The sequence below is a fragment of the Doryrhamphus excisus genome, linkage group LG7 (assembly GCF_037039965.1).
Source record: "Doryrhamphus excisus strain RoL-2023G ecotype Guam linkage group LG7, RoL_Dexc_Guam_v1.1, whole genome shotgun sequence".
In the NCBI taxonomy this organism is placed as follows: domain Eukaryota; kingdom Metazoa; phylum Chordata; class Actinopteri; order Syngnathiformes; family Syngnathidae; genus Doryrhamphus; species Doryrhamphus excisus.
The window spans coordinates 13,887,330-13,905,172 of NC_136363.1; the positions used below are offsets into that span (position 1 = coordinate 13,887,330).

At 43.3% G+C, this 17,843-nt stretch overlaps 2 protein-coding genes across 11 annotated transcripts; both read left to right on the forward strand.

Annotated features, from left to right (window-relative positions):
• The first annotated feature begins 478 nt into the window (after window positions 1-478).
• Window positions 479-5,844, forward strand: LOC131101990 (uncharacterized). 2 transcript variants are annotated; one of them, XR_009119372.2, is made up of 13 exons: window positions 479-581; window positions 1,061-1,122; window positions 3,117-3,149; window positions 3,218-3,253; window positions 3,608-3,640; window positions 3,716-3,745; window positions 3,813-3,854; window positions 3,929-3,952; window positions 4,081-4,494; window positions 4,578-4,952; window positions 5,050-5,099; window positions 5,217-5,282; window positions 5,669-5,844. XR_009119372.2 is itself a non-coding variant. In XM_058047429.2 (13 exons), exons 1-12 carry the CDS (start codon window positions 544-546, stop codon window positions 5,220-5,222), a joined length of 1,143 nt encoding a protein of 380 aa, XP_057903412.2. In that variant the 5' UTR covers window positions 480-543; the 3' UTR covers window positions 5,223-5,250; window positions 5,669-5,844. The 2 variants fall into 2 exon arrangements, 1 of the variants encoding a protein (XP_057903412.2); XM_058047429.2 differs by having other exon boundaries at window positions 480-581; window positions 5,217-5,250.
• Window positions 5,845-8,624: 2,780 nt separating this feature from the next.
• LOC131101404 (uncharacterized) lies at window positions 8,625-17,798 on the forward strand. 9 transcript variants are annotated; one of them, XM_078792176.1, is made up of 10 exons: window positions 8,625-8,794; window positions 11,015-11,079; window positions 11,143-11,202; window positions 11,509-11,532; window positions 16,187-16,279; window positions 16,446-16,484; window positions 16,570-16,626; window positions 16,777-16,806; window positions 16,905-16,955; window positions 17,021-17,798. In XM_078792176.1, the coding sequence occupies exons 1-10, from the start codon at window positions 8,784-8,786 to the stop codon at window positions 17,101-17,103; spliced, it is 513 nt and encodes a 170-aa protein (XP_078648302.1). In that variant the 5' UTR covers window positions 8,625-8,783; the 3' UTR covers window positions 17,104-17,798. The 9 variants fall into 9 exon arrangements, with proteins under 9 accessions (XP_078648302.1, XP_078648304.1, XP_078648305.1 ...); XM_078792178.1 differs by having other exon boundaries at window positions 16,238-16,279; XM_078792179.1 differs by having other exon boundaries at window positions 16,241-16,279.
• Window positions 17,799-17,843: the final 45 nt, after the last annotated feature.

Consider the following 17,843-nt stretch of genomic DNA (forward strand, 5'->3'; position numbering starts at 1 on the left):
CCCTATCTTCAACATAAAAAGACTTCCAGTGTCTTCCACCAATCAGTGGTTTCTGGGACTGGCCTGAGGGAGGACAAATTGGAGGGAAAGTTTGACCTGGGTTATTTTGGTGGAGTTTTTTTTCAAAGGTGTCCATAAAGGTGCAGCTCATGTTCAGGCTGCAGGTTCTTCAGGCTTTGTGGAATGTGGTCGCGCAGTTGTTGTTCAGGTTTTAGTAAAAGTCATCCGTCAATCAGACACAGCATATGCTACCCATGATGTCATCCGTGACCAAGCTGAACGTCATCCTTCATCAAGCGAATAGTTAGAGGGACAGAGAGAACCTTTCTGGTTGGTCCAGTCCTTCCTGCCTTCAGGATTCCATTCAAAGTTCTTATGTTCCCGAGTCCACCAGCAGAGACTGGATTTGACCTAAAGCTGACCTTGAAGTTCAAGTCATTTGGGATGGCCAGGGGGAGGGGGAGAGGGGGAGGAGTAAGGGGTGGACTATAAAAACGTCTTCTGGTGCTCACCTGACTCAGATGTTGTGCTTTGACCATCCTGATGTTTGCTCTGTGGACTTCCGCAAAAATGTCCCTACGGTGAGTCCACTGACGTTTTAACGCTTTCCTTCAAAGTCGCTGCTGGACTTGGGGTACGCTCCTTTTGCTTTCTTACTTGGTGGTGTGGCAAACATTTTGCCAACTTGGTCTCGTTTAGTCATCTTCAATGAAGAATGTGCTAAAAGTAACAAAATGACATGCTTCTGGCTACTTTCTTGTGCTTGGAGAAGAATAGAGGCTGTGTTTTCTTTCACAAGACGACACCTTGAGCCATGAGGATCACCTGCTTTGTCTCCTTGTTGACTTTGTCCCAAGAACAAAAGACAAAAGCCAGAAAGCTCACCTCTTTCTTTGGGACACTTTGACTGATGGCCTGAATTTGCTTTTGGAGACAAACACTCACTCAGTTTGGTCACTGTTTGGTCGCTGTGTGTGCGTACAAGCCAGTGAAAGACAGTTGTTCATTGTGTGTTCATTGTGTGTTCATTGTGTGTTCATTGTGTGTGTGTGTGTTTCAGGTGTCTCACACTGTTCCTGCTCTTCGCTCTTGTCACAGTGTGTCTGGCAGCTCCACTGCCTGGTATGTCCCTGTGTAGGGCAGATTTCATTTCTATTTGCACATTCGCTGTCACGAAAATGACTGCATAACTTTCTTAACTCATGTCAATCATATCATAACTCATATAAAGACTACATATAAATCATAGAACCCAAATCAATCACTTTTCTTTCATTAGGTAATTATTCACATTGAATCGCAGATAAAAAAAATAAGCTTTCATCAATCATGAGTAGTAATGTAAATCTAATCTTCTGGTAACTGATGAGATATGCAACTATGATAACTACATCACATTTTATGTCAAGGGATATCATGAAATTCATCCCAACATTCTACTTTGTCCCAGGCGGCACAGATAGACTACTATGGTGTATTTCTAGCCTTTTTCTTTCCCCTCATATTTGCTCCCAAACGCTGATACTACGTGGGAAGGCATCAAGGGAAGATGAGCTTATTGAGTGCTAACTAGGATTTTTGTTAGGCCAGGCTGGTACTGGTGGATGGGGGCTCTCTATTCATTGAGTGCTTTTCCTGTCTTACCATGACTGTAGACGGCTATAATGTACATATGTTTTACTGGTGTTGAAACTAGTTAGCTAGTGTGCTAGCTATGTCATTGACACTAGCCCCCAAATAACTGTTGGTTATACCGGTAACTAGCAGCGCCTAGCCAAAATTTTAGCTAGCAGCTCAAAGCAAAACAAAATCTGTCGGGAGACATGTAAAAAAACACTGGTCAGTTGGGCCGCTGGTATAGCAAGGTACCACTGTATAAATGGCAGCAAAAAACACATGTGGTGCTTGGATTAGTTTCTGTCTTCTCCCGCAGGTGACGTACTTGGTGATATCTCTGCCAGAGCTGTGAATAAATTCAAAATTACAATGTTTGTTCCCGCTTCTATCTCCACTACAACTGCCGCGTGGGTAGGACGGTGCGCATGTTCAACGTGCATCAAAAGAAATTGTGCCCTTAAAACAAACTTCCAATAACTTTGACTATCCTCATGGAAAAGTGGAAGCCACATCTTTCCTGTTTTATGGAGTATAATTTGGCATATTTGATGTTTTGTTGTTTGAGCAAGAATGACAATACAAAGAGAGACAAGAACAACAGTTGCAATGACAATAACAGAACAATAGAAACAATGAGGACTACATCAGCAAATGTCAATGAGGACTACAAACGACCATCAAAGTAGACAAAGTGTTAAACAGCCCCAGTGATAAATACTGGAATGAAACATATTAGTGGTAATAGTAGTCATGAAAATATGAAGCATGATCGCAAACAGAATGACCACCTCCTACCACCCAGCCAGGCCAGCCCCCCCCACCCCCCCCACCACCACTGGCCCTAATTTTAATGATCAATAATTGTCCTACAGATGACTGCTGATAAATGGTATTATATATTTTTTTCATGAAAGTAATGATAACACTTGGCATATTAATGGCAGTTCACCGTATCAATAACAACCAATTTTCATTTCTGATGAGTTTTTGACATTAGAATTGGAATGTCAACATGAAGTAAAATTCATTCAACACCAAAATAAAACAAACAAAAACAGCCCAATGAGTGTGACTTGGTTGTTGTCTGAATATCGACACACACAAGAGGTAGAAAAAAGGAGGAGATAGTTGAAATTGTACGTCAATGCAGGTCTCAGCTCGTTGGCATCTCGATAGCGTTTTTATGTCCCTCCCGACACTCAGATGCAGTACATGCACATTTATCACGGCTGGCAAAATGTTGCAGTTCCTTTTTTGTCCTTGGTTAATGGATTTATTAATTGTGACAGGCCTACACCCAATAGTCAAATTGTATGTTGAGTACAATACATGTGTACATGTTGGCAGGCCCATACTAACGTTGAAAATCCTACCCGCCCCACTATGCAGTGAAGCACTGCATTATGCTAAGACTACAACAATCTGTTGAAACTTATTGGGTTTTGATTGAAAAATGAAATGATGCGGTTGTTTCTCAGAAAGCATATTTTCTGTTGCAGACAGAAGCGCAGTGCTGCTTGCTCATCTTGATGGTAAAACACAGCAAGCATCAAAGCATTTGTGCTTCTTCTTTGTGGTTTTGAGAGGTTTTATCTTGCAGGAAAAGCGGCAGCACAACATGTGACGTCACCGCCAGGTAGGCACGCTTACACTCAAGGCAGATGGTGGCCCCATCATGAGTCTGGTTCTTTCTCTTGACTTGCTGAGTGCTGCTTGTGGGGAAGCTGGAGAGCAGGGCCAGATCATAAAACTAATGGATGGACATTAGTCATGCACAAAGCTCCACTTGAAGTGTCTCTGTCACGTAGCACTGATGCTGCTTAATTGCACATTAATAAAAAGGTGCTTAATTGATGGCCCACCAAGCAGTCAGTTCATTATGGTAGGGGGCAGCTACCACATCACTTCAACCCGAGCCCCATAGTCTCCTGAAATGATCAAAAAGCTACCATAAGTACATGTGCTTCCCCTTCTTTTTTCTTTATGTCAGCTCCTGAGTCACATGACACGTCACATTCCCCAGGTAAGAGAGTGAGTATGTGCGTGCAACACCATTCAGGGATTACAACTAGCATAATAAAATCAAGTGTGTCCGCAGATTTTGACGACTCCCAAGAAGAAACCGAAGGTAACGTGTGAGCTTGTCCACATGTTTTTCTATTGATTCTTTGAGTAATCCATGTTTTGTTAATCAGCAAAACCAAACGTTCAGGACAACAACCAAGCAGAACTTGAAGGTGAGATACTCAAGTCATACTGACAGCTCTGTTGTGTCGTGTAACTTGACAGAGTCTTATGTTCATGTTCACAGGTGCACCTGACCCTACGGATTCAGGTAGTGTGTCTTACTCAGTCGAGCTTTGAAGACTTCAGACAGTAGTTCAGGATTGTAATGAAAAATAGATGTTCTCATTTCGTATAGCAGCAAAAATTAAACCAGAAACAATTTTCATTGTCAAACAGTTCCAGAATATGTAGAATCACCAGAGTCTGTGGCATCACCAGAATCCTTGGAATCACCAGAGTCTGCAGAATCACCAGCGTCCTTGAATTCACCAGAGTCTGTAGACTCATCAGAGTCCTTGGAATCACCAGAGTCTGTAGAATCACCAAAGTCTGTGGAATCGCCAGAGTCAGAGGAATCACCAGAGTCTGTAGAATCACCAAAGTCTGTGGACTCACCAGAGTCCGAGGAATCACCAGAGTTTGTGAAAACATCGGAGTCCCCAGAATCACTAGAGTCTGCAGAATCCCCAGAGTCCTCAGAGTCCTTAGAGTCACAAGAGTCCGCAGAATCACCAAAGGCTATAGACTCCAGAATCATCCCAGAATCATCCGAGTCACTGGAATTGCCTAAATCCCTAGTGTTACCATCAGGTCAGCTGCTGTTCCATCATAAAGGTGACACCCTCACACTAATCCATGTCAAAGTTGAAAATTCTGGCACCATCTGTTATCAGAGTCGAGTTCTGAGGCGGATGAGGACAACAGGGAGACGAGCAACGAATCTGAGCCTGAGACTGATGCAACCACATCTGACATGGCTGATAACGGTGATGCGAGTGACATGCTTGATTTAGAGGAGGGTGGAGAGGTGGGGCTTGAGGTGGTAGATGAGGATGAGATACAGGTGGAAGAAGGAAGAGCGATACCAGAAATAGATTTGTCTGAGGAGCCACAGCTGATGCAAGGGGCCTCAGATGTGATCATAGAAGGAGAAGAAAACTCTCCAAAGGATGGAAATACTGACAGCAGCAGAGGCACCATGGACCAGGAGGAGAACATGGAAGAGCAGAATGTTCAAGAACCTGAAGAGAGCTTTGACTCCACTGAAGGTTATTTGGACTCTGTTGAGGAATTACATGTTCTATTTCTATTTTTTTTGCAGAAACTCACTTTCTGACCATAATTGTTGCTCTCATTTTTTTACAGCAACTCTTATTGAGCAGGCAGACCCAACCCCCCCTCTGCCGGCGCAAATGGTAAAGCTTTCCTTCACATTTGACCTCTCAACTGAAAATCAATTCTAAGTCGAAAAGAACATCTGACAAGGAAGAATTGAAGTTGGAGTGAAGTAGTTCTTACGTTTCTTTTTCCAGAAGTGAAGTAGAAGTTGGTAGTGTGGTTAAGCAGGTAATGTTCCACATTCCATGTTCCGGGTGAATGTAAGTACATGATGTCATTTCTAAACAGTAAATGATATATTTCCATCAGAGCATCCTGACTGTTGACTTTTACTTCAGATCCATTGAGGTGGTGGCAAAATGTAAAAAAGCACTTTGTTCTTTGGTAACTGTCGTTCCTGGAACTCAAGGGCCCATTGTGTTTTGTGTTTGCATAGCGCTGATGTTCCAGTAACATTGATATCACAAACTGAACTCTACTAACTTACTAAATATCTATTCCCCTTAAGTAATAATAGTTATCATCAAGCCTCATCCTATTCCGTGTCCCAGCTGAAAATAAAAAAGTCATTTGCTGTTAGCATCTTCATTTTCTTGTGTGTACAGTCAGAGATTGTGTTTTTACGTTTGGCTTTTCTGTCTTTCAGACGCAAGCATGGGACAGCCCGAGTGGAATCCCTGCCAACTGCACTGTCTTTCTGCATGCTTTTATTTGCTGTGTTTGATGACGCCGCATGTACATACAGTATATTCCCTGCTACTGCTCCTAGTCAAAGTCATGTAGGCAGAGAAACTGATCACCTAATAAACGTTCATTCCACAACTCTTTGGAATCATCATTTATGAGTGTCATGAACGGCTGCTTCTAAAAGTGGAGTTGCAGTCTGGTTCCATGATTCTGGAATAACCTCTGTTCTTTCTAGCTTCTCCTCTTTCTGATTGCCTCTTGGAAGATTTGGTTTAGAAGTTCAACTTGAAATGAAAAGTGTACCAAAGTGCATTGGGCATCGTCCAAAAATAATTCTGTCAGGGAATTCTATTCTTTTGGGGGAAGTCACATGATTTGGGAGTGTTGTTCACTTCATTGGCTCATTAATAACAAGCATGTTTTCAATGCTCCCCTTGTTTTCTGCTCATTATTAATAGAATATAATCTTTATTGTCAATGTCATGGCTAACAATCTAACGATGAAATGATGTGCCATCCATTACTGCAGTGTTGGGATGCTCCGATCGATCGGCCACCAATCGGTATCAGCCAACATCAGTGTAAATGCACGGTATCGATATTTAAAACGCATATCCCCTCCGCCGATCAGCTCCGTCCCCACTGTAGCATCCAAAACAAGCATGTCTGCCATGTGTGGGACTTCCTGTCTTTGTGAGAGTGATGGAAGTTTTGCACCCTGCAAAAGGTGCCTCAAAAGATGTCTCCCGGGGTGGTGTCTTTCCTTCTCTGGGGGATGCCTAGGGCTATGGATGGTGGGTGATGCCCTTTGCAACCACTTCTGACTTCATGAGCACGCACCTGGTGGGTGCAGGTCAGTTTAGGCACTTCCCCAGTTCCGCTTTCCTTTTTTTGTGTGTCCCGTCCAGCCATTGGGGCAGATAGTATTGTTGATCTAAATGCCCTGACATGCTAAACAGATTTGCTCTGTGTCAGGAAAGGTGTTGGCTACAACTTCCCTGTAATATTAAATTTTATTTGCCGTTATTTGATGTTTCTATTATGCGAATTTGGAGCGGTCGGACCGGAGCAAGAAGGGACACAGAAAAGAAGAAAAACTGTGTGTGTGCATATAGTTCTGTATACTTCTGTTCTTATGTGCGTAAATGTGAGCATATGTGCACATGAGTGTGTGTGAATGTGTAATGTGTAGGGACTGCCTCCTGCCACCCAGTAAACCCCGCCTCGCGCAGCCAGGCCAAGCTCCCACCGCCAGAGAACCACCGGCACCATGGGTGCTGGCAAAGCCAAGACCCCACCCCCGAAGCATCCCCCCAAAGAGACTAGCAAGGGGCCATGGAGAAGCAATCCCGACCAGAAACAGGGCGCCAGCAGGCCGGAGGAGAGCTGCACCCCCAAGGTCGGCGAGAGACCCCACCCCACTAGGGCAGAAGGGCATCGATGGCCACACACCAGCGGGCGGAAGGGAGCTTGCCACGGCTGGAGGCCCTTTTTTGTGGAGTTATATGAACAAATGCACAAAAAAAGTTCCTGGATCCGGATGATGTGAACCACTCCCAAAATGTAATCAGTTCTTCCGTATCCCATTTCTCCTGAACATTTCATCCAAAGGCATTCACATCTTTTCAAGTTATTTTGAACATAAACAAACCAAAAAACAATTTAAAAAAACATAACCTCTGTTCTTGCACTTGGTGGAGGTCAAAAATCAGTTCTAATATTTGTGACTGCATGGTTAGCACGTTGGCCACACAGACAGGAGATAGAGAAGATCTGGGTTGGCATCGCTTTTGGAACATCTGTGTTGGGTTTCCTCCCACAAAACATGCTTGTTAGGTTGTTTGGAGAGTGTCAATAGTCAATAGGTACGTATGGGCCCTGCCATTTGTTGTAGACCAGTCTCTCGCCCACAGTCAGCTGGTATAGGCTCCAGCATACCCCCTCGAACCTCGTAAGGAGAAGAAGCATAGAAGATGGATGGATGGATGACTATTTGCTATTTTTGGAGTTTCCTGACAGCAAGAAGATTTAGGAATGTCGGCATGGCCTTCCCACGTGGACTTTCCATCATCTCCTTACCTTCCCTGCGTCCAACTTGATAGCAAATAAAGTTTGCACAGAGACGACAGCTAGTGTTTTTAAGTTTTAGAAGGTCAATGGAATGTCGGGTTGCTTAGTCCATAGAGAACCTGAAACTCGGTGCAGGTGTGTGGGAGGGGGTGGAGTCAGATTACTCAAGACGGCAGCTCGCCCACATGGAAGAGCGACTCTGGTGAAGATGAAGTTTCACTAAAAGCATAAATGAGGAAGCCTGGTGGTCTCGCATGGCCACTGATTTACACGCTCGTATGCACACGCACACACACGTACATCTTTGTACCCTAAAAAATGGCCTCCTATCATAGTGACTGCTACACACTTGCTGTACTCTTATTTTGAAATGGGTGTACCATGGGAAGAAAGTGTGGGGAGGGTCCACAGGAAGAACTTCTTGATGTGAATCATGTCATGTCTGTGACTCCCTTCTTCTCCATTTGTCCTTGCTCACGTGCCTTCATGCTGTGTGGACATGCAATGACACATCACGTGACATCTCAATGGATGTCACTGGAGCACTGACCAAGCCTCGTATTGCCGTCCCCTTGCAACTTGATGTGCATTCGTCTTCATGTTTGCGTGGAACATCGTTAGGCTGATGATTCAAAGATTGATAAACAAGCACACAGAAGCACTTCATCCCAGCAGACATACCATGTTTATCAACTTCAGATGTTCGACTGAAAGAGCAGCTTGTTCAGCATCAAGTCAACCATCTAAGGTTTAGCAGTGTCTTCCTCATACACGACCAAACTAGTGGGCCCTAACGCCCCAATGTTGGGGCACATTCATCATCGGGCTGTCGAGGTGTGGCTGTGTATGCAATAAGGTTTAGTGACTTGGACATAGGATGTGGAAGCAAACTCATTCCATAAGAGAGCCACACTGTTTCTAGTACAAGCCTCGCCCCACCTGTAGCAAAGCTCCGCCCCCTGGATATAAAGTGCTGACAAGGGTCTGATCTCCAGACAAGCATCATGTCGCCACGGTGAGTAAAGCTTTCTGATAGTGGCTAATTACTGGATTTATGAACAACATGCTGACTGATTGTTGGATATGATAGTGGCTAATAACTGGATCTTTTTATGAACACCATTCTGACTAATTCTTGGATATGATAGTGGCTAATAACTGGATCTTTTTATGAACACCATTCTGACTAATTCCTGGATATGATAGTGGCTAATGACTGGATCTCATTTATGATCATGATGCTGACTAATTCCTGGATATGAGGGTGGCTAATTACTGGATCAAATTTATGAATATGATACTGACTAATTCATGCATATGATAGTGGCTAATTACTGGATTCCATTTATGATCATGATACTGACTAATTCTTGGATATAATAGTGGCTAATCACTGGATCTTTTATCTGAAAACCATAGTGACAAATTCCTTGATATGATAGTGGCGAATTACTGGGTCTCATTTATGATCACGATACTGACTAATTCCTGTAGTTGATAGTGACTAATTACTGGATATGATAATGGCTAATAACTGGATCTCATTTATGAACACCATACTGACTAATTCCTGGATATGATAGTGACTAATTACTGGACCATTATTTGAACACCATACTGACTAATTCTTGGATATAATAGTGGCTAATTACTGGATCTCATTTATCAATACCATTGGGAATAATTCCTGGATGATAGCAGCTAATTACTGGATCTCATTGATGAACACTATACTGCCTAATTCTTGGATATGATAGTGGCTAATTACTGGATGTAATTTATGAACACGATACTGACTAATTCCTGGATATGATAGTTGCTAATTACTGGATTTAATTTATGAACATACTAATTCGTGCATATGGTAGTGGCTAATTACTGGATTTCATTTATGAACACAACACTGACTAATTCTTAGATATGGTAGTGGCTAATTACTGTATCTTTTTCTGAACACTGTAGTGACAATTTCCTGGATTTGATAGTGACTAATTACTGGATCTCATTTATGATCAAGATACTGACTAATTCCAGGGTAAGATGGTGGCTAATTATTGGATCTCATATGTGAACATGATACTGACTAATTCCTGGAGTTGATAGTGGCTAATTACTGGATCTCATTTTTGACAACAATACTGACTAATTCCAGGGTATGATGGTGGCTAATTATTGGATCTTTTTAATTAACACCATACTGACTCATTCCTGCATATGATAGCGGCTAATTACTGGATCTCATTCATAAACACCATGCTTACAAAGTCTTTCATATGATAGTGGCTACGTACTGGACCTTTATTTGAACACCATACTGACTAATTCCTGAATATGATTGTGGCTAATAACTGGATCTCATTTATGAACACGACACTGACTAATTCTTGGATATGACAGTGGGTAATTACTGGATCGAATTTATGATGCCCACATTGACTAATTCCTGGATATGATAGCGGCTAATTACTGGATCTCATTTATGAACACCATACTGGCTAAATCTTGGATATGATAGTGGCTAATTACTGGATCTCTTTTATGAACACCATACTGACTAATACCAGGATTTGATAGTGGTTAATTACTGGATCGCAGTCATGAACATGATACTGACTAATTCCTGGATATGATAGTGGCTAATTACTGGATCTCAATTAATGGACATATTAAGAACTAATTTATGAACACAATACTGACTATGGGCCGAGTGTTTAGCGCGCAGGCTTCACAGCTAGGAGACCCGAGTTAAATTCCACCCTTGGCCATCTCTGTGAGGACTTTGCATGTTCTTCATTGGAGCTTCATTGGCCCCTCTAAATTGTTTGTCTATATGTGCCCTGTGATTGGCTGGCCACCAGTCCAGGGTGTACCCCGCCTCTCGCCCGAAGACAGCTGGGATAGGCTCAGCACCCCCGCAACCCTCGTGAGGATAAGTGTTAGAAAATGAATGAATGAATACTGACTATTTCATGGACACAATAGGGCCTAATTGATAGGCATTGAAGTGACTCTTATGGACTTATTAGTGACTTATGAGTGACACATAGTACGAGGACGTGGCATACAGAGTGCTGTGCATTGATGGATATGTTGGTAAGTAAATGATTTGACCAAATGACAGTAGTTCATGAGGAAGGAAGCTACCTAAGCCAAACTGATGAGTTCCTCAGTAACGAGAGTATTTAGGTGTAAAGTGAGCGCTCGATTGGGAAGTGATTGCTTCGTGTTCCATCAGGAACCTGATCTTGGTGTCCTTGCTGGTCGTCCTGGTCCCGCCAGTGTCAGCTGCTCCTATGGAAGGTAAGAAGGGATTCTCCATGCTGCACATGCGGTGGGGACATGAGACGTGCTGTGGTGTTTCAGAGCATGAGGAGGCGGAGCCTACTGAGGAGGTGGAGGGTGAGCAGTCAGAGGAGGAGGAGGGTAGGCTTGTTTACATCTATTTTTCTTCCTGTTCAGTAAGCATGGTGTCTTTCATGTCGATCACTTTCTCTCGGCAGTGCACCGTTTCAGCAAGTCAATCCTAAATTGACGGTAAAATTAATTATGCTTCATGAAGTGAAGAAAATAAAGAGGATCCTCCCATGAACCTTGAAGAAGCTAGCAATGGGATCTTGCTAAATCTTAGGAAACAAAAGGAGAAAATGGGTGTTGACGTTTAGCATTGGGCAAACAAAGTCCATGTGACACAACAAAACAATAAAAAACCTGGATGTGTTTTCCTTTCAGATGATGACGACTCCACAAAGGAGGGTGAGAGATGGGCTGACCTTTAACCTTTTAAGCTTTCCACATAACAAAAACGTGAATCAATCTAAACTGTAATTAGGCCTGTCACGATAATCAATACATCCATCAACAACAGAGAAATAAAAAGCAATTGCTGAGAAACGGACACGTGCACGCGCTAGCGAGTCTCTGCACATGGAGTGTAGGGAGTATTGACAGGTGTATTCGCCTCGCCCACACTACAGCCAGGTGACAATGTACCGCCAACACTCTGACTACATACTTTGTTGTGTGGGAAACACCATCCCATGGCGAGTTCAGCCATCCTCACCTGGTGACATGAAAACCAAACACGTCCTTGTGCTGCAGCCTAAACTCTCATCATGGACATGCAAAGCAATTGGCATGCAATGGCAACTTCAAAGCTTTCTGTTCAATATTCAGACAATAACCTTCATAAACATAAATATAAACATAAAGGATGTTTGGGCCACGTTGACAAAAGTAAATCAACTGAGATTTCAAGAATAAAGTCATAAATTCGTATGATGAGTCGTATGATTTCAAAAAGTGGCAAGTTTTGTCTGAGACAGCTATGTTAAGGTTGGGACTTATGGGACCTTTGGCCTTGTGGAAGGGGTGGGTCAGGAGGGAGGAAGTGAGAAGGGCGAGCAAGACATGCTAATCTAAATGCTAAACTGCTGGTTTACTGCCACCATAGAAATTAAAGCTTCCTTCCTTCCATTTCCTCTCTCATGCCTCATATCATATATCATATACACTGCTTTTCTACTAATTTCTTCTACTCATACGAACACTTTCCATTTATTTTCCATTCCATTCTCCTCCACCTATCCGGGTCACGGGGACAGCAGTCTCAGTCGGCAAGCCCAGACTTCCCCGTCCCCGGCCCCCTCCTCCAGCTCCACCAGGAGGACCCCAAAGCACTCCCATGCCAGCTGTGAGACATAATCCCTCTAGTGTGTCTTAGGTCTGCCCCGGGGCCTTCTGCCGGCCGGGCATGCCGGAACACCTCACCAGGGAGGCATCCGGACTAGATGCCACCTCAACTGGCTCTTCTCCATGTGAAGGAGAAGTGGCTCTACTCTGAGCCCCTCCCAGTGACTGACTTCACCCTATCTCATAGGGTAGAGTCCTGGCACCCTACGGAGGAAACTCATTTCAGCCGCTTGTATCCACCATCTCCTTCTTTCTGTCATGACCCACAGCTCATGACCATAGGTGCTATGTTTTCACCACAACGGCCCGTAAACAGGTTGGATTTACTGCTGGATCCTGAATGCCAACCAAGATCCTGCTCCGGTTGTACAAGAACCCATTGGCACGTACAGTAGTAACTAGCCACCGATCCCATGATCCTGGAGCACTCCACACAGGACCCCACGAGGGACACAGTTCAATTTTCCAAGTCCACAAAGCCTATGTAGACCGGTTGGGCACAGGGCGTCACTAGACCTGATACTGTACTGGGGCACACCTGGGGCACAAAGAATTCCTGAGAGCAAGAGAGCGCAAGAGATTTCAACACTTATTTATCACCAAAGATAAATAGATCTTTAAACTATTCAATCATATCAGACTATGTTGTTGTCTAGATTTTTGATTAACCACCTGAAAAGTACTGCGCTAATGCATTTGACCTACTTGTGCACTTTATTCTAGACTTCTAAACCATTACATTAAACCATTACAAAAACACAACAACTGTTGTGTGTCTCTTCAGGGAATCATTTTTGGGAAGTAAACTGTAACATCTTGTTTTCAGTTTTGCAAAGTGGTCAATCACTTGGCTGTGGCTTCACTTGGAAAGTTCCTCACTCTCCACTGACATGATGGCAAGGTGGTGAAGCCTATCCTGCCTCATTGTGCTTCTCAGCCAAGTGTGGAGCCATTTTCTTTGAAATAAACTTGAATGGTTTAAAAATGTGGCTCACGACTTGATCTTAGGGGAAAATGTTTTTCTTCCTGAAGATAGACCATTTGAGAACCACTGCACCATCCTTAGGCTTATCTGTCAACACAAGCTTACTCAAAATCATCATTGATGCAGAGTTCAGGATGCTCAGGATGCTGGTTCCTGAGCAGAACCAGCAGACCATGAACAGACCATGAACCATTAAACTCACTGGAAGTTCCCCCGACAGCTCGTTCAGCAAATTAATGTAGTTGTCTTGATACAAGGAATAACGTTAGCTAACTTAGCATTAAGTTAAGACAGACTTCTGTTGCCTGTCTAGCTAGGACTTCTAGTTACTTCTCTCATTCCTTGCTGCTTTGTCCCTGCTGCAGGCGAATAACCTTCTGATATCTAGCTAGGAGTTACAGTTAGAGTCAAATCAAAATCAAAATAGTATATTTAACAAGTTGTTGTTGGCTAATATTACCTACCTCACGCAGTGATTCTCATCGCCTGCCTCTCCCTCTCCCTCTCTCTCACTCTCTCGCTCCCTTTCTCTCGCTCTCTTGACTTGAGTTGACACACAAGTACTACCAGCTGAAGTGGCTACACTTGAATAAATTATCATATTAATTAGCCATGTGCCATTGTTTATGTGGAGTGAATACAGCAGCAATGAATTGCCATACTAAGTAGTATGTGCCTTGGACTTAAAACTCTGAAGTGATTTTTTTTAAATTGGTGACATTTTTACTGGGGCACTGCAGATCAATACTGGGGCACGTGCCCCAGTGAAATCTGTCTGGCGACGCCGCTGGTTGGGCAAACTCCCATGTACCCTCCAGTACCCTTGCGAGGGTGTAGAGCTGGTCCAGTGTTCCGACCAGGATGAAATCCACATTGGACCTCTTGTAGCCGAGGTTGTACCATTAACAGTCCTACCATTCACTCCAGCCCCGGGAATAGACTTTCCGAGGGAGGCTAAGGAGTGTGACCCCCTACAGTTGGGACACACTTCTGGACACCCTTCTTGAAAGGGGGAACCACCACCCCGGTGTGCCAATCCAGAGGTACTGTTCCCGACTTCTACTAAATGTTGAAGAGACGTGTTAGCCAAGACAGTCCCTCAACTTCCAGAGTCTTGTGAGATTCAGGGCGAAACTTTACCAACGGGAGCATTTTTTTTTCACTTTATTGAAAAAAATAACTTTATTCTACTGATGTCACCACTTTATTCCACTAATATGACCACTTTATTCTACTAATATCACCACTGTATTCCACTAATAACCACCACCACTTTATTCCACTAATATCAGGACTACATTCTACAATCACCACTTTATTCCACTAATATGGCCACTTTACTCCACTAATATCACCACTTTATTTCACTACTATGACAACTTTATTCTACTAATGTCACCAATTTATTCCACTAGTATCACTACTTCATTCTACTATCACCAATTTATTCCACTAATATACCACTGTATTCCACTAACATCAGGGCTTCATTCTACTATCACCACTTTATTCCACTAGTATGGCCACTTCATTCCACAAATATCACCACTGTGTTCCACTAATATCAGGACTTCATTTGACTATCACCACTTTATTCCACTAATATGGCCACTTTATTCCACTAATATCACAACAATATTCTAATATCACCACTTTATTCCACTAATATCACTTTATTTCACTAATATGATCACTATATTCCACTAATAGCACTACTTCATTCTACTATCACCACTGTATTCCACTAATGTCACCACTTTATTCTACTAATATCACAACTTCACTCTGCTGTCACGTTATTACACTAATATGGCAACTTTATTCCACTAACATCACCACTGTATTCCACTAATATCACCAATATGTTTGACTAATATCACTTTATACCACTAATATCACCACTGTATTCCACTAATGTCACCACTTTATTCCACTAATATTACCACTGTATTACACTAATGTCACCACTTTGTTCCACTAATATCACAACTTCACTCTGCTGTCACTTTATTCCACTAATATGGCCACTTTATTCCACTAACATCACCACTGTATTTCATTTTACTAATATAACCACTTTATTCCACTAATATCACTATTTCCAGTGATATCACAACTTCATTCTGCTGTCACCACTTTATTCTTCTAATGTCACCACTTTATTCGACTAATATCAGGACTTCATTCTACTATCACCACTTTATTCCACTAACATCACCGCTGTATTTTACTAATATCACCACTTTATTCTACTAATATCACCACTGTATTCCACTAATATCACCACTGTATTTTACTAATATCACCACTTTATTCCACTAATATCACTTTATTCCACTAATATCACCACTTTATTCCACTAATATCACCACTGTATTCCACTAATGTCACCAATTTATTCTACTATTGCCGCTTTATTCCACTAATATCAGCACTACTAAATGTGACTTTATTGCTAATGTACAACTTTATTGCTATTGTTTTCAGAGCGGTACAAGAGTGACGCTGGTTGTGAATGAGAACTCTTGTGATGTGAAGTGTAGCTTTAGCTAAAAGTCATCTGTCCATCAGTGTGTTATGGTGACAGGCCTAGCAGTGATGAAGGTGACTGTGAGGCTCATGAGAGTGGAATGGGGGCCTTTTCTGAATCAGTAGTCAAATTGAAGCTGGAGATTTTTGGATTAGACCAAATCCTGGAATGAAAGTGAATCTTTGTGAACTTTTTTAATTAAGTGCAAGAAACACAAGCTGCATTCATACCCCCCACCCCACCTTCCTCTCCAGCAGGACCTCCTGGTGCCCCCCAGACGGCAGGCGGAGCTTCAGGTAAGATGAGCGCTCAGGTTTTCCGAGCTCAAATGTTGCTTTGTCCCATGTTGTCCAAATGTTCCGTGCTGCTCAAAGATGAAGGTTCCATTGAGTGGTCACATGGTTCCATCATTAGCATGTCTTGGAGCCAATCAGGGCTCATCCTCAGCTCACCTCTTTGCAGGTATGAGACCCCACGTGCCGTCTACTGTCCATGGCAGCGGTGAGTCCAACGGCAGCAGAAGACATCCTCGGCTGCTACGAAAAGGAGGAGTCTGAGGAGTTGATGACTTGTTTCAATGCGTCAGGTTGGCAGGATGGCGCGGCCGGAGGACACTCCGACGGAAGCACGGGCAGCTCTGGTGGTAAAGCTCACATTCTGGAATACAGTATCTGTCGTCCTGTCCGCCCAGTCCAGGGTGGAGTCTGTCTTTGGTCGGCTAGGATAGGCTCCAGTTCACCTTTGACCCTGAACTGAAGCGCTACACAATGTGTGTGTGTGTGTGTGTGTGCAGGTTCTGACGCAGTGGACTCTTATTCAAACGGTGAACATCTTTGACCTTGTAATGTCCTCCCAACTCAGCCTTCTCTAAAAACAATCCAATGTGCATCATGATGCCCAAATGTTTGTGGAGCACTCCAGGTAACGGACAGAAGCTGTTGAATGGAAGGGGAGGAGCCGAGGGACAAACAGGTAAGCAGAAAGGGGGCGGGGAATACAATGTTCCAGCCCTGTCAATCAATGAAGCGTTGTCGCAGGTGTGCTGATGTCACTTGAGGGTGGAGCTTCTCACCTGGAGCACGCAGGTAAGTGTCCAGGAGAGGTGCGTCCCATTGGATGACAGGGATGATGAAGACGGAGTCTTGCAGATGATTGGCCGATGTTACTGCAGGAAATATTCATTGTCAAAACAAAACTCACCAGATATCCACCATCTTAGATTCGTGTTAGTGTGACGGATTGAAGAAGCAAAGAGAATCCCATCTGCTCCTGCTTCCTCTGCCCCTCCTCAGAATCCTCCTCATAGTCCCACCCTTGACTCCCCCTTGGGAAGGGGGGGGTCTTCAAAGCCATCTTCATTCATTCATTCATTTTCTACTGCTTATCCTCACGAGGGTCGCGGGGGTGCTGGAGCCTATCCCAGCTGTCTTTGGGCGAGAGGCGGGGTCCCCCCTGGACTGGTCACCAGCCAATCACAGGGCACATATAGACAAACAACCATTCCCACCCACATTCATACCTATGGACAATTTGGAGTCGCCAATTAACCTAGCATGTTTTTGGAATGGGGCAGGAAACCGGAGTCCCTGCCATCTTATCTTATTCGTGGACAAAAGTAAGGGAGACTTGCATTCTTTACCATTTGGCCTCTGGACATTAACTATATTCACATAAAAAAGTCTAAAGGATACTTATATAGAGTTTATAACAAGTACTACATATGTTGGCTCTCAGGACAATATATACTGTATGACCAATATTATATTTATTATGGCTATGCATACATATATACCATACCTATGTTATACACTACATACATTTAGCATGCTAATATATGACCAATAGATCTTTTCACCGACC